Source organism: Clytia hemisphaerica, unplaced genomic scaffold, assembly GCF_902728285.1.
Source record: "Clytia hemisphaerica strain Z4C2 unplaced genomic scaffold, Clytia hemisphaerica genome assembly, whole genome shotgun sequence".
NCBI classification, from domain to species: Eukaryota; Metazoa; Cnidaria; class Hydrozoa; order Leptothecata; family Clytiidae; genus Clytia; species Clytia hemisphaerica.
In genome coordinates this window covers 565972-581332 of record NW_027104248.1, presented here as the reverse complement: position 1 = coordinate 581332, position 15361 = coordinate 565972, and the positions used below count along the sequence as shown (strand labels likewise).

The following is a 15361-nucleotide window of genomic DNA, read 5'->3' as shown; positions in this document are numbered from 1 at the left end:
AATATATTCAGAAATAAATTTGTTTTTGATACTCAAAACTTTTAAATGGAATTCCTTTTTTAAGCACATCAGACATACAACGGTCAATATTCTAGCTTTGGGTATAAAATGAGTTTTGATTGCCCGAAAGCCACTGTAGGAGAGTATTAATGTTTTTTAAAATAAAACGCAGCACAGAATTCGATTCATAAATTAGTGTGGCTTATCACTTTTTTCTTTTGGTAATAAAAATCAATATTTACAGCGTGTGGAAACATATATGTACAATATCCCTTATTACATAATAAAATCAATGCTATAAAACAGATTCTGAATAAACTGATTCGTCAAAAAGGTCCAACCGAGTTGATAAATAGCTGAAAATAAAAACACAATCGTTCAAATAATATACCCTATAAAATGTTCACAATAAAACACGATGTTTCTTTTACTCAATGCAAGAGCTAATACAACTCGAAGACGAAAAGTCGTATAACTTAGTGATAAAGGATTATAGATCGAAGCAATATTTCACGCAGGGTTAAGTATCCGGTGTGAGAAAAGTAATATCATAAACATTGAATTATAACAACAGGTCATCTCACAAAAGAAGGAATTGAAATAACTGGTTCATGTTGCTTTAATCCGCTGCTTTCCATTAAAAGTGTATTCGTCTATGGGTAACCACCCAAGTCATGGCATACTACTATTCATTTCTGAATCGCTGAGAACATGAAACGTAAAACTTACTCTAGAAGCTTTGAGACGTTCCGCAAAATAACAGAGAGCTTCGGTTGTTCGATGCTGGAAGAGGCGAGGAGTACAGGTAGTTTTACTGAAATTTAAAGAAAGAGAAAGTTTTAACCTAGCCCAAAATCTGGAGGGAACGTTTTACATTACTCAGGCAAGGGTCATAAACACGAGACCAAAAAAATCTTCAAAATACCCTTCACAAAGTCCGTGTTTAAACAGAACAACTCCCCCTCATTAGACAATGAGTGATTTCGCACAGAAGGAGTGGAACTTGAAACTTGTTGTTGTTATTTTTGTTGTGAAAAAAATGCTGATCTCATTCATTAGATGAATTTTTGTGGCCTGATTTTTCCAATTCTAAGAACCGTTGGGCTGAGAATCACGAGCCCAGAAACTAAGACTAAAAATCGATATAATTTAATATCAAGTCAAACAGACGACCTAAAAAGGTCTTAAAACAACATCACCATCTATTTCGCAAAGACTTGTTAAAAAAATAGAGGGTCTTTCCCTTAGACCTGTTTAATGATATTACCATAGTATTTTTGATTAGTTACTCTACAATAGATGTCAGTGGTAATCAGCTTAAAATCTAAGAAGAACACTCTTACCAAACAAGCGTAAAAAGTGTTCGGGTCCGTAAACTTGCATGGGCGTGGTCTTTTTGTCGGTTCCGATGGGATACATCATAAAAGAATGGTCTTTAAATGGTGGTTGAACAGGAGGGTGTGGCATGTCTGTTTGCACGGTTAAGGGCTTCAACAGGTCCTGTATAAGGTAAATAAACGATTTTCATAAGAAGGGAATAGTCCGATTCAGCCTTGATAGCTATTTCATACACATCTGTACACATGTTTTTTTATAAGCATAACGTTTATAAGCATATACAGGCTCAGTTTTGGGTACCTAAACAATGGCTCTATTGTTTGAGAACAAGAGAATGGTAAGCATAATGCGAGCCTGATATAGGGGCAGACACTTGCTTATAAAAAAAACATGTAAGTAAGTTGAAAGGTCAACGGGTCAAGTTTGTTTAATTCAAACTTAAGCGCTGTAATATCTACTTATACTGTATTGCACAATCCCTCTCTTTGAAACTACAAAATCTGGTGGAAAATAAATGAAAATCGTACTGGCTGTGGTTCTTCTTTGACCACTTCGTTGTTTTTAGGAGGAAGCGACCACGGTGTAATTGAATCGTCAATGATTCGTTTCAATGCTGGTGCAGATGGCGGTGGCGGAGGTGGCGTATTGATGATTTTAGGTACACGTGTTGATCGTCGCAGACGACTTGCGGAGCCTGATAAAAAGAGAAAAGCATTGTCAATTTTCACCATCGGATTGTATAGTAACAAAACAAAAATCCTGTTAAAGAAATCAAATTTATTTTCCATGGTTGAAAACAATGAATTCAATGCCGTAGGGAATTAATGATAAATATCTAACCAGTGTCGTCATCCAATGATATCAGACGGACTTTAATAACGATTTGAAGGATCCAGATATCTAATTTCTGAGGTTGATACGTACAGAATCTTCTGGCAATTTAAAAGCAAACATATCAACCTCAGAAATTAGATATCTGGATCCTTCAAATTAATGAATGAATTTATACCAGAACCCTGCTCATCAGCCGATTCTTTTTGTTCGATCTTAATCTCTGTTTTTATCATTTCTTCTTTGACCTCTTGAGAGCGTGAAAGACTGTTCTGTCGCAATGACCTGGTTTCTCTCTTCGTTGGTCGTTCTGACGAGTTTTCACGTAGAGGGGTGGGAGGGTCTACAGGAGACATTGGTGAAAGCGGTGTTTTACTTGAACCAGAGTCTGTGCGTTTCCGTTTGGCTGAGTCCTGTTCTATGTTCGATTTTCGACGACTTGGGCGGCCGCGCGGCCTTGGGACCACTTTTTCACCGACCAATGATAGAGGTGCATCTTCACTGAAAGAACTTGAGCGAGAGTTAGAGCGAGATGATTCTTTTGAAGTCGTCGCTTTTTCCATGGCAACAATTGATGAAAGTTTCGGGGATAGCAAAGGGGTTACGGGCGGTGTTGCGGTGTGAAGGGCGATCAAATGAGGCGGTGGCTTTTGAAGCGGAAAAAACTTCAAATATTGTTCGCGTTCAAAGTTATACAACAACAGCGTGTTCAAGTAGAAGTTAAAATAGGTGGTTAGACCGTCGATCAGTTCCTCAACGATGGTCAAACTGAAGAAAGAAAAAATCAGACGAGTTCAGCAGAAATCTATTTTCCTCTGGAATGACGTCACTCACCTAAATGGGTGATTACTTAATTCAAAACTATCAAGGTTGTTTTAATTGTTAAAGACATCAAGCAATCAAAATAGAATAGCTATTAAAAATTAAATCTTATAGCTGGCACAGTGACAAGATGATTTGTCTACATTTAGCTCTTAATTGGTTTGATAACTCATTAAAACGAAGCTTCAAGCGGAAGCTTAAAACTGACAACATTTTTGCAAGAATTTGCAATTGCGGACGAAAGAGAGCAATCATGAAAAAAGAGATTTGGAACTAACTTATGATTCATTACATTTAATTACTTTTAGTTTTGGTATGATTCAGCACAGTTCAGCATGATTTTAAAAAAGCAAAGTACTATTTTTAGAGCAAAGTCCAATACAACTCCGGAAAACTTCTCCTTCTAAGAATTGCAATTAGAACATGGCGTCTAGATTACGAACGCCATGAAGTAAGAAGCTTAACAAAATGTCCTTTAGAGTAGAGTCACTACCACACTTCTCTGTACCAAAGTGTATCTCACGTTTATCGCTTCGTAGAAAAGACAATGACAACAGACCCTCCACGGCAATGAATTTTGAAATAAGCCGTAGATACTGGGTTTGTGTACAGACAACTACCATACCAAATCATTAAAATACAGTTTCTATAAGAATTAGTAATCTTAATAATTTAAGAATCGCAAGGCTCGAATTTGCAAAAAAAGATAAAACCTCAAATATTTCTTTCTTCATTTAGAATCTTTCAGTTTTCCATTTTATCTTATAATTATCTTATTATATCTTTCAATGGCTTAGCCATTTTTGGGATTTGAAACTATTATTCTTTTTCCTTCCGGTTAAAATATATTCTGACTATATTCTGATTTATGTAAATCTTGTAATTATGCTAGTAGTCGTTATTCGACCGCAAACAGGACTTATTGAACGATCGTTTTCATCCACGAGAAATTACCAGGAAAATCTGGGAAATTTGATTTAAATAGTTTTTACCTAGTATCCTTTTCTTCAGGTTTTTTGATGATCTTTTTACAATGTTCGTAATAATCGGACAAAATGGTAGCCACTGAAGGAGTCCGGGGTAAGTGGATGAGCTAGAAGAAAGAAGAAAAAATAAGGTTCGACATAAAATTGATCATTTTGAAGGGTCGATAATTTGGACTAGTATAGATATCAGGATAACTCTTTTGCAATAAATATCCAAAGCTATCAAGTATAGAAACACTTCAAAATGCTTCGTAGGATTCCATCAGTACCGAAAGAAATACATCCGGCACATTACCTTGGTAATGAGATCCGATAATTTTTTTATACCTTTTTCTTGCGTTTGATGTTATAGCAATCATCTTCTAGCTTATTTGCCAACACTTTGGGAATATCCAATGAAACAGGTGGCAACTGGATCACCTTGATCTCTTCCTGAAAACGATGAACGTGTAGGTAAAAAGTGTGGCTGTCACTTTTCCTGAATTCACTAAAAAAATTTGGGGTGAGACTTCTGGAACATATTTTGCCCGTGGGTTAGCAAGGGGATACTATAGCGTCTCTTAGGGAAAATTGTTATTAATTGCTATTACTCCCGTTTAAATAAAAGATTACATAAGATTATGTAATGGTAAATGGTACTTGAAAATGCTTCATATTTCAGAACCAAAGCAAAACAAATTAGGGTCGCTCAGTGAGTGGTTTCTATATGCCTCTGTCAGAAATGACAAAAGTTAAATTTTCGTGTGATGCATTTTATTCACATGGCAATGGTAGCAGAAAATTTGGGTGGTTTTATGGTTACATGTTAACAAAATGGGAAAAAGTGAGATCGTTGATCAATATTGGTCTAAATGTGGTTTCAACTCCCCCCTCAGAGGCGCTTTTCATATTACCATCTAATTCCGTTAGAAAACAATGTTTTGAAGTACCTATAAAAATCGATTCTTCTTGCGAGTTAAATTAACATGAAAGAAGCTTGACTTATCTGATATTTCGATGGCGGTTAGCTAAAGCTCTAAAGGAGTTGGCTAATTTTCAATCAGAGAGGACGGAATGAAGAATGTTATTTGCATCCCCAGTCTGGCTCAAACAGCCCTTGAGCGTAAGTCTGATTGAAGATATGTTGGTTTGACCCGACAAATCCCAAAAACGAGGGCTAGGGTCCTCGAAAATGTCGACCAAAAAAAAAATTTTTTTTTTTTAAACATTATTATTTCCTTGATCTCCAAAAATATTGGTTCTTCTTACAAGAAAAGTGTTAATGCATATGCTGTGTGTATAAAATACCGGGTGCGCCACAAAAAGTGAATTTTCTCAAAGTCTGAAAATTTAAAGATAACCAATCTTTTTTCATTGGAAAGAAGAAAGATAAACTTAAATTTTGATGGGTCATTTATAGAATTTGGTTCATTAGATCAAAAGTTATGCTCAATTGAAAAAAAAAGTTACTTTCAGAAAGTGCTCGAAAACGTTAAAAATCGACGTATTAAATTTTTAGTTTAAATTTGGCAATCGCAATAGCCTTTACATGATTAAGAGCATTTTTGAGTAACTTAACACATGAATTTTGAAATTGAAGGGTCGAAAGGGTTTTAAATCTTCATCAAAATCAATTTAATTTATTTTTACCGAAATTTTCCTCAGATTTTTGGTTCTAGACTGGATAAAGTCTATGTAAGGCTGGATCTACCTCGAAACCCATATTTGATGTATTTTTATGAATTTCATCAGATTTGTTGGCCTTTTTCGACGAATTTTCTTCTTTTCATTGAAATTCAACCTTCCTTTATATAACAAAAGGTCATTTAGAGAGCTAATTATCATTTTTAATGACTGAAATGAAAATACTGATGTACTTACTGATTTTTAACGTTTTTGAGCACTTTCCGAAAGTAACTTTTTTATTCAATTGAGCATAACTTTTGATCTAATGAATCAAATTTAATAAATGACCCATCAAAATTTAAGTTTATCTTTTTTCTTTCCAATAAAATAGGAATGGTTCTTTTAACGTTTTTAGATTTTGAGAAAATCAGTTTCAAAGAGAGAAACTTTTTTGTGGCGCACCCGGTATATAAATAACTAACAACTCGAACAGATACGGGAAAAATAGCCGAAATAGTGGTCCTTCTAGGTAAAATTCAAATGACATTGACGGGGTCAAAGGGATGTATTTGAAGTATTTATGATGATGATTGATGGTATTTTAGGTATCGTGTTACAAAGAGGGCTTATATTTATCCCGCTCAAGTATCAAGGTCACGCAAGGCGTCTCTGAAATAAACGAGAACAATAATTGATAAAGAGGTTAACTTAGCCAGCTAGCTTACAGGTTTTTTTGTGGATAGCTAGTCACTTTAACAAAAAAAATTCTCCCGTCGTGGAAGTTGAGCAAAGGTGACTTTAACCTCTAAACAAAGCGTGCAAAGAGAAGTAGTTTTTTAACAATGTGATGGTGACGTCAACTAGAAAACCTTGTTGCAGCATGAAAGGCTTATTAATAGAAAATTCACTGTTACAAATCTTGTGAAGGGTTCTGACACCCACACTACTTCTCAAGAAGGTGACTAAAGACGTTCTGCATGCTTACTAAAATCGCTAAAAATTGACCAAAGTATACAATTAGGATAATCCTCATTTTCGAGTTTGACTCACAAATGGTTTCGTATCTTGAATTAAGAAATACAATGTAAAACTAGTGAATTATCAAACTGTCGTTCACAATGTTTTAGTAAAGAAGCAGTGTTTTGTTGTAGATTAATAGTCATCAGAGAAACAAAAAATGCGGTCAAACAAAACGACATTCATGTAATTGATTACCTCTTTCTAGAAGATTGACCAGACAAAATCTCATAGTTTCCTTCCGAGTCTGGTCATTACCCCCATACCCTTCATTTCCCACCCCCTTCCCCTTCAGTTATCCACTCACTTCTTTCCTGACCTTTTGGTATAGGGAAACGGAGACTGTTACTTTATTTGCAGACTTTAAGTGAAGGTTTGTGTGCAAGACTGTAGTTTATTGTAGATCTCAATGCAACTATTAATGACTAAATTGACATCCGATGCACCCAAGATAAAGTTATTACTGAGTCCAATTTTCAGCAAAATCGGAAAAATTTCAATGGTATTTAATATTGATAGACCACAAAAACCATATGCAATGTGAGCTTGAAAGAATTATGGACTTTGATCAGCGCAGAATAGATCTCATCGGTATCAAAACTAAACATTTCACGACAAGTTCTTCCTGTACATGAGATATTATCCGATCTTAAGTAGATTGAATTCACGGACGAATTCCTCAAAGTCAAGATGCATCCAAATCAGACCAGGAATGCGAGTATGAAGATCTCATTTCGAAAATTTGGCCATTCTTCAGCTGTAATGATATTCTCAATAGAGTCTTGCAGCTCTTCTCTCCAACCATTCTAAATAGCCACTCCAAAATTGGCATTTCAGAAACTGACACTGACTGTTACGTATCGTCGTCAACTTGAAAACAATCTCTCTGCTCTTAAACCGATTTTTGACGTCAAAAAACAAATCATGGTATGAAATTGAATTCAAAATATTGAATTCAAATCTCTTATTTTCAATTGTCTGTCTTGTCAGAAATGGTGCTATGTGTGGGAATGCCCCAGCCATAGTTCGTCCTAATTGCAGACATCATTTATAACGGAGAACTCTAAAATGCATGATAGACCTTTTATTCCTCGCCTCAATTTCAAATCCCAAATTGCAGCTTTTGGGCAGCTGTTATAAAGAACTTCGGATCTTGGTCTATCATCTTTTTGTTTTGCAAATCATCTCATGTCATGGCATGATATTTTTTTTCTATATTTATATTGTATTAATATCGTTTCAATTATATATTTTGACTTCATGTGTAACCTCTCAAAACGCACACTTGTAGTCTCGCGGATAAGGCATTTCCAAATTTTCATTGGGACTTTCGTGGATAACACCCACATTTGCGAAATTTAATCTTCACGAAAATTTAACCCATTAAAGTGTACAATGAATGCAAGAAACCAGACTAAATTAAATTTCAGACATTGCTGATATGCATCTTTGAGCCAAAAAATCAGAAAAGACTTTCCCGGGATATTTCCTCCAGATTAGGTTTTCTCACATTTTATTGTTGCTTTATATCAGTAGGGAAGCAAGAACAGCTCAAGAACTTAAATAAAACATGGTTTCATCCATGTTTTCCCGTCTCCCCTTAAACAGTAAACTACCCCATTTCTCCCCACTCAATTTGGAATTAATTTTTTACTGTGCCCTTATTTCCTAATCCCCCCTTAAATCTTCTTTTTCTATTCTAAAGTGCCCCTTAAATTTTTTGAATAAAATACACATGGAATTTATTACAGACATGACCCCTGGCATGCGAATCAGATAGAAAGAACTAAAAACCAACACGCTTTGTATTACAAAAAGCTGACGCACTTTATAATGGAGGGAAATTTCCATTCAAAACAAAACTTAGAGATTTTTCTAAGATTTCAAAACCGTTAAGACAAGAAATATAACAGAATGCAAAGGTTTTAGTTATATACATGTATGTGAAGTTGTCTGACATACCTGGAAAATCAGTAAGATGAGACATTTGAATCTCTTTTTGGGGCAATGGGTTTTTAATTTTCCTTTTTACTATGAAAGTTAAAACATTCCATGTCTAATCTTCTTTTCATAGCTGATTTATACAATATTTAAAAATTTCGTTGGTTAAAAAAGTCAATTGATTATTTTTTCAGCCATGTAAAGTTTTTCATTTGTTTGTATCAGGGAGATTACCAAAAGCAGGGTTATGGTTTCTCATAGTCATAACCCTGGTTTTAATGATAAATATTAAGCGACCCATGATTAGGACATTCATTAATTTTCAATTTTAAGTGTTTAGAACTGAACCCAGTTTATTTTATTTATTTTAGGAAATTTTGGATCTAAATCTCAAAATTTCTCTGTTTTAAATGTATAGTGAAGCAATTTACAGGGCTTTTTACGAACCCCTTTTCATGGCATTTAAATTTACATTTTATTACAAAGTGTGTCAGCTTTTGGTATTACAAAGTGCAGCAGGTATTGCAACTGTGGCATTTATTACAGAGTGTGTCATTACAGGGGCCAAAAAATCACCCAACATTATTGGGCGACAGAGAAAATTTTCGAATTTTCACTCTTAGTTTACTATCTTAAACGGTATATTAGGTATATTTAAGAAGAAAAAAAACTTTGCAAGAGTATGAAAAGAGATTTGGATTCACATGAATTACTCCCCCCTTAAATTCAAAATTACTTTTTCTTTGGTCCCCTTAAACATGAATCCCCCCTCATTTCTGAAAATTTCAAGAATTTTCCCCTTAAAATTTTGCCCAAAATTCAAGGCTGAAACCATGAAAAACCCCTCCCCCCATTATCATTGGTTGTTCCAGTCATTTTTAGATAGTTCTGGCTTACAAAAACTAATTCATCCCAGAGTTTAACCCTTCCAAATCTTGAAGCCTCAATACGTTGAAAATTATGTACACCCCACTAACCTCGACCTCAGGAGTCTGTTTGTCAGATTCTTCTTTCTCTTCAGAAGGGCCGTTGGAGTTTTCACCCTTGGTAATTTTTCTCTTCCTCTTCTTTGGTCTATGAACAGAAAGAAATGAAAATTCTTATTCAATAAAAATAATTCCCACTTTGAAGAAAACAGAAATTAACTCACAATTTATTGCCTCTTTAGGCTGGAATTTAATTAACGGAAAACTTTTATGGACCTACCTGGCTGATCAACAGAAAATATTAAATTCAAAATAAACAAAACGACAGAAAAAACTAATGAGAAAATCTCAGGGAATTCCCCCCAAAAAAAACAAAGCGAGCCTGTCAGAACACCAAAGTCCAGATGAAAGTAACTTTTTTTTTATTTTCTAAATATAAAGCAACCCTCTGCGTAATATTAGTCTTTAAGTAGACAATTTACATATTGGGATGCTTAAATTAATTCAAAGTCAAGTTTCAAGTAAATAGTTAAAATGTATACTTGATTGCTTCTTTCAAGAGTTTGCTTTGCATCCCTCGACCTGCTTCATTATCTTTCAATATTTTGTCTTCAAGAATCCATCGATCCCAACTGAAAATAGAAGCAAAAGCTTTATTTCTTTATTTTCTCGAGCTATGAAGTACTTTCGTTTTCAAAACTTAGAACTTTTCTAAACTTGATAACGAAATTTTCAGACCATGGTTCTGACCTTTTTCTTAATCAGCATAAAATTTCTGATCGATTGGTATATAATATGCAGGGTTTTAAGCTCAAAAATATTTTTCTTAGGCTAGCAGAGCCTAAGAGCCCATGTGACGAAAGAAAATTTTGAATCCGCCATTATGGATTTCGAAATTCATGTAGACTAAAAACTTTTCCTGAATTTTATTATTTGAACGGTAGGCAAGACCCTCCGAAAATTTCAAGTAAACTAAGTAAGCCAATCAAATGTTACAGCCACGCAAATCTGGAACCAAAAGTAGTCATTTCAAAAAATCGAAATCGAAAGTGCTTCATATCTCCAGATAACGAAATTTTCAGACCATGATTCTGACCTTTTTCTTAATCAGCATAAAATTTGTGATCGATTGGTATATAATATGTCTATGTTTAAAGTCAAAAGAAAATTTTTTTCAAGCAAGAGGGCTAAAAAGGGTTGAAAATCTAAAATCCGCCATTATGGAAATTTGTGCCTGATCCAAATAACGCCACACACGTTTTCTGACTCTTCAAGGACTATACTTTCATGATCAAAAGAAAAAATGACTATACGCCGATGCGCATACGGGACCTAACTCAGCCCCTAGAGTACATGGTTTGTCACTGATATTTAAACTTATTTATCTGATTTGCATGTTTTGCACAGTTACAAGTAGTGAGAGTAAAATGATTAATTTTTTTAAACAAGCTTACCTTTTATTCCATCCTTGGAAATGAATGTAATACTCGTTGACTTTTTTCCCTTTATCATCTTTTGTCAAATCGATATCCAATACCTACAAAGACACAGAAAAATTATTAAAGTTGAAAATGGAAATTATTTTTTAAAATAAACTAAAATCATATACCTTAGTCCTCTTAGTCCCATTAATATTTGTGTGCTTCTTATTTTTGCACAAAGTATGTAATCAAAAGGCGTAGAATATGTAGAAGTATTTTGAGCGCTCTTTTTAAGAATAAAGTCCTCTATATCCAGAGTGTCAGGCGTGATGTTTAACCTCCATTAAAAAAAAGTTTCAAACATCTGATTGCAAAGAAAATCTACTTGCTGCTTGTTTTATTGCACCCAAACAGATTTATGGTTTCTGATTGTTTTGATAAAATAATGCGTTCCAAACAAAAACAAAAAGCTTATAATTTTTCAATTGCTCTTGGAATAAGGTAGATGTTATTATTTTTTTCCTTTAATAACAAAATGTTTTCATTGCCTTGCCTGGGAATACAAGAAAAGTCTTTGGCAAAAGTTTTTATTGAGTCTTTTTGCAACAAGCTAATAGTGTACATCTTTTTAAATCATACTAGTAGCTTAGAACCTTGGCTAGTCCTCCATTAAGGTTCTTGGGTGTAAGCTATATTTTAAATAAAAGTAAGATAAATTCAAATAGTTTGCTCCTACCTTTGCATCATAAAGCACCTTGGCTTTCATCGGGTCTGGTTCATAGCATAGCACCAACTCATCAATAGTAAATTTCCCTTTTTCTTTCATTGACCTTTTGTCATCCATTTATACTGTTTGTTTTGCCTCTAGATTATCAGATGATCAATAATCAATAATAAATGTGGCCTAAACGGGCTCAGAATTTATAGTGCATTGAAGGTAAAATTCTAGTTCACTTTTTACTTTAAACTGCAAAACTTAAATCATGTCAGACATTTTTTGAAAGAACAGTTTTTTAAGAACGTGGTACCTTAATTTTTACCAAAAAACAATCAAAAATAAAAGATAATAAAACAATGGGTTATGTAAAAGAAAATCTGTATGAATAGTGACACTAGGCAGTGTATTTAGTTTCAATATTGCTAAGTGTGAAAACTACAAAAGGTGCATGTACAAAACAATATAATCTGATGCAAAATAAAAAATAATATAAAAATGTTTACATAACACAATATTTCTATCTTCTCTTTTTTTAATTAGTAAGCCTTCTCTTTAAATTATATTCCTTTCTTTTTTAATCAACAACATCATCTATCACCATCAGTAATACTTCTTATCACCATGTGAGTTTTGATACCAACTTTTCCCGGTATGGTTATCTTTGTAAAAACCTGTTTGTGAGTTGTTTCCAGTTGGTGCATAATAGGAGGTTTTATAAGACTGTCCAGTGTTTGAATCTGTTTTGTTGTTGCTATAGTAATAGCTACCATCATTATATGAGGTGTATTGATTCCCTTGAGGATTAAAACCTTGGTTGGTTATTTGTCTTTTGCCATTGCTTGACATTTTGAATTTTAACCTTTAAAATATGATTCTAAAATATAATAGAGCTTGAATTATGAATATTTTGAGCACCCTGAGACTCTTCTGTATCTATGCACTAAAGAGCTTTTTAGGAAAAAAGATCAACCCCACCAAATTCTTTTTTCCTTTATTTACAGCAGAACAAAAGTGATTGAGAATCTCTGCAAACCTTTCTCAAAACAATAATGTCATGTTAAATAATTAATTGTTTTTTGAAGTCTATTTGTTGGTCATGCCATTATTAGTTTCTTGATTTGAAAATTTTACTTAACATTTCTCAAAATTGAGAAAAATTTGCCCACTGGCAAATTTAAAAGAGGCCTAGCACACCAAATTTATGTATTAATAGCCGTAGTCTGTATGTCACTTTGTCTGTCTGTCTGTCTGTCTGTCTGTCTGTCTGTCTGTCTGTCTGTTACCTTCGTTTTTGCAGTGTTTTTGTTGATAGAGCCTGGTTTAGACTTTGTTCGGTCTATGTTGGCCCAGCTAGCTTTAGCGTACTGGACCTTTCATTAGCATTCTGCCCGGTGTCAAGTGTGTAACAAATTACTAGGCGATACGCGTTTTCAATTCAAGCACAGGCTACATATAGTCGAACGTGCGCAACGCACTGGGCTCAACTTCAGTGGCTTCAAATCATTCATAGGACCAATTGTAGAACCCCAGATATTCACCCAATGAACAAGTGTGCCAAACTTCAACCAAATCCGATCATTTTGGAGGCCTGTAGACTGCTCCAAAGCTTTAGCCTCGTTTTGGCAAAAAACTCGTTCCCAGGCCCCAAAAATCTAAATTTTTGAAAAATGCAAAAATCACCCCCAGATATTCACCCAAGGAACAAGTGTGCAAAATTTCAGCCAAATCCAAGCATTTTTGAAGTCTCCAGGCTGCCCTAAAGTTTTAGCCTCGTTTTGGCGAAAAACTCGTCCCTAGACCCCAAAAATCAAAATTTTCAAAAAAAGAAAAAAACACCCCCAGATATTCACCCAAGGAACAAGTGTGCAAAATTTCAGCCAAATCCAAGCATTTTTGAAGTCTCCAGGCTGCCCTAAAGTTTTAGCCTCGTTTTGGCGAAAAACTCGTCCCTAGACCCCAAAAATCAAAATTTTCAAAAAAAGAAAAAAACACCCCCAGATATTTACCCAAGGAACAAGTGTGCAAAATTTCAGCCAAAGCCAAGCATTTTTGAAGTCTCCAGGCTGCCCTAAAGTTTTAGCCTCATTTTGGCGAAAAACTCGTCCCCAGGCCCCAAAAATCAAAATTTTCAAAAAAAGAAAAAAAAAAACACCCCCCAGATATTCACCCAAGGAACAAGTGTGCAAAATTTCAGCCAAATCCAAGCATTTTTGAAGTCTACAGGCTGCCCTAAAGTTTTTGTGACAGACAGACAGACAGACACACACACACACAGACAGACATTGTCAGATTGTAGCTCAACTGAAGTTGAGAATTGTGAAAAACTTGATTGGCTGAAACATATCTCTTTAGAACATGATTGACAGAATAAAAAACAATTGCAATCGTCTTCATTGGTTAAAAACATAAAAGGAGAAAATACAATTAACTACTAAAACTATAAGAATATAACAGATGTAGTACGTTTTAGGAATTAAACATTGTGATTTACACAGAAATAACCATAACAAATCTTCTCTTTAGGAAGATGTTCTTTTAAAAAAGTTGTTTTTTACATTTCTCTATCATGTGAACAGTTCAGTTGTTCACGTCTTAGGAACAAAACATCTCTGTATATAACATTAAATATTTTAGATTGTTTCTCATTGATGCAAATAAGAGATAACCGAGTGGTCTAAGGCGTCTATGGCTTGTACTAGTGACTCCAGGTTCAAACCCCCTCTGCTACTGAAGTCTTGTTCAGTTCATATTTTTATTTGCTGGGCCTTCATGCCTTCTGGGCTTCTTGTTTTGAAATTAAACACCCATCTACATTAGGCAATTTCTGACCTGACTTTTTTCTCTTTTCCTTTTTGAATGTAATTCAAATTCTTTTCAAAACAAAACAAAATCGTTTTATACAAAATTGAGAAAAGAACAAATCTAAAACAAAACTTTAAAGATCAAAAAGTTATGAATAAGGCTAAAAAAGAAAAACTTGAAATTCACAGTCTTAATTATTTTTTGAATTTGCTAAAATTACCTTCTGGTAAATCAAATATTGTAGTTTTTTATAATTGTAAAGAAATTTCACTCAAAGATCACTTTCATCTCGGCCCTGTTTAATTTCTAAAATTGGCTCACAAAATTTTGATGATTTTCATACAGTACAAGTAGGTGTTGACTCCTTTGTACGAGTGAGAGTAGATTTTTGTTATTCAATCCCGGGTGAAAATTGTTTATGTTGGTTAGGGTCAGGATCAGTTAGGGTCAGGGTTGGAGTTCGAGAGCCAAAATAGGGTTGGGAGTAGCACTCTAGGACCTAGTAAGGATATCCCTAGGGTTGGGGCTAGCCCTGGTATGTCAATATATCGCTGTGTCAATTCAAGACTGACTTAAGTTCATTTTTTTGAAAATTGACTTAAAGACATATCTTTTAACCCCCTATTTCAGCATGCAGGCTTTCCAATTCAAACAAGCAACATGCTGAATGGACCTACCTGATGATGAAACTTAAATAGCAATAAGGAGAAAAACAATCATTAAGAAAATATAGCGGTTAGCGAAAATGCATTAAATTTCATCATTGATTATTGATGGGGGGGGGAGGGGTTTAGGGAAAAAAGAAATAGAAAGTTCCGGTTGCAAAATTGCAAAAGTTTTATTGACAATTGAATCATGCTTGATGGTGGCATTGTTATCAATAATTTTTTTAAGTGAAAAAACAAAGAAATATATGGAAAAAGCCCAATTCAAATCTGCAAAAACAGCGATTTT

At 34.3% G+C, this 15361-nt stretch overlaps 1 protein-coding gene across 2 annotated transcripts; it reads right to left on the bottom strand.

The window, feature by feature from the left end:
- Positions 1-179: 179 nt before the first annotated feature.
- On the bottom strand, positions 180-11756 carry LOC136816450 (MSL complex subunit 3-like). 2 transcript variants are annotated; one of them, XM_067072773.1, is made up of 11 exons: positions 11624-11756; positions 10921-11003; positions 10009-10098; positions 9518-9614; positions 4305-4409; positions 3984-4084; positions 2348-2937; positions 1866-2032; positions 1344-1500; positions 730-814; positions 180-356 (listed from the first exon to the last, which is right to left on the bottom strand). In XM_067072773.1, exons 1-11 carry the CDS (start codon positions 11729-11731, stop codon positions 296-298), a joined length of 1644 nt encoding a protein of 547 aa, XP_066928874.1. In that variant the 5' UTR covers positions 11732-11756; the 3' UTR covers positions 180-295. The 2 variants fall into 2 exon arrangements, with proteins under 2 accessions (XP_066928874.1, XP_066928875.1); XM_067072774.1 differs by having other exon boundaries at positions 9524-9614.
- Positions 11757-15361: the final 3605 nt, after the last annotated feature.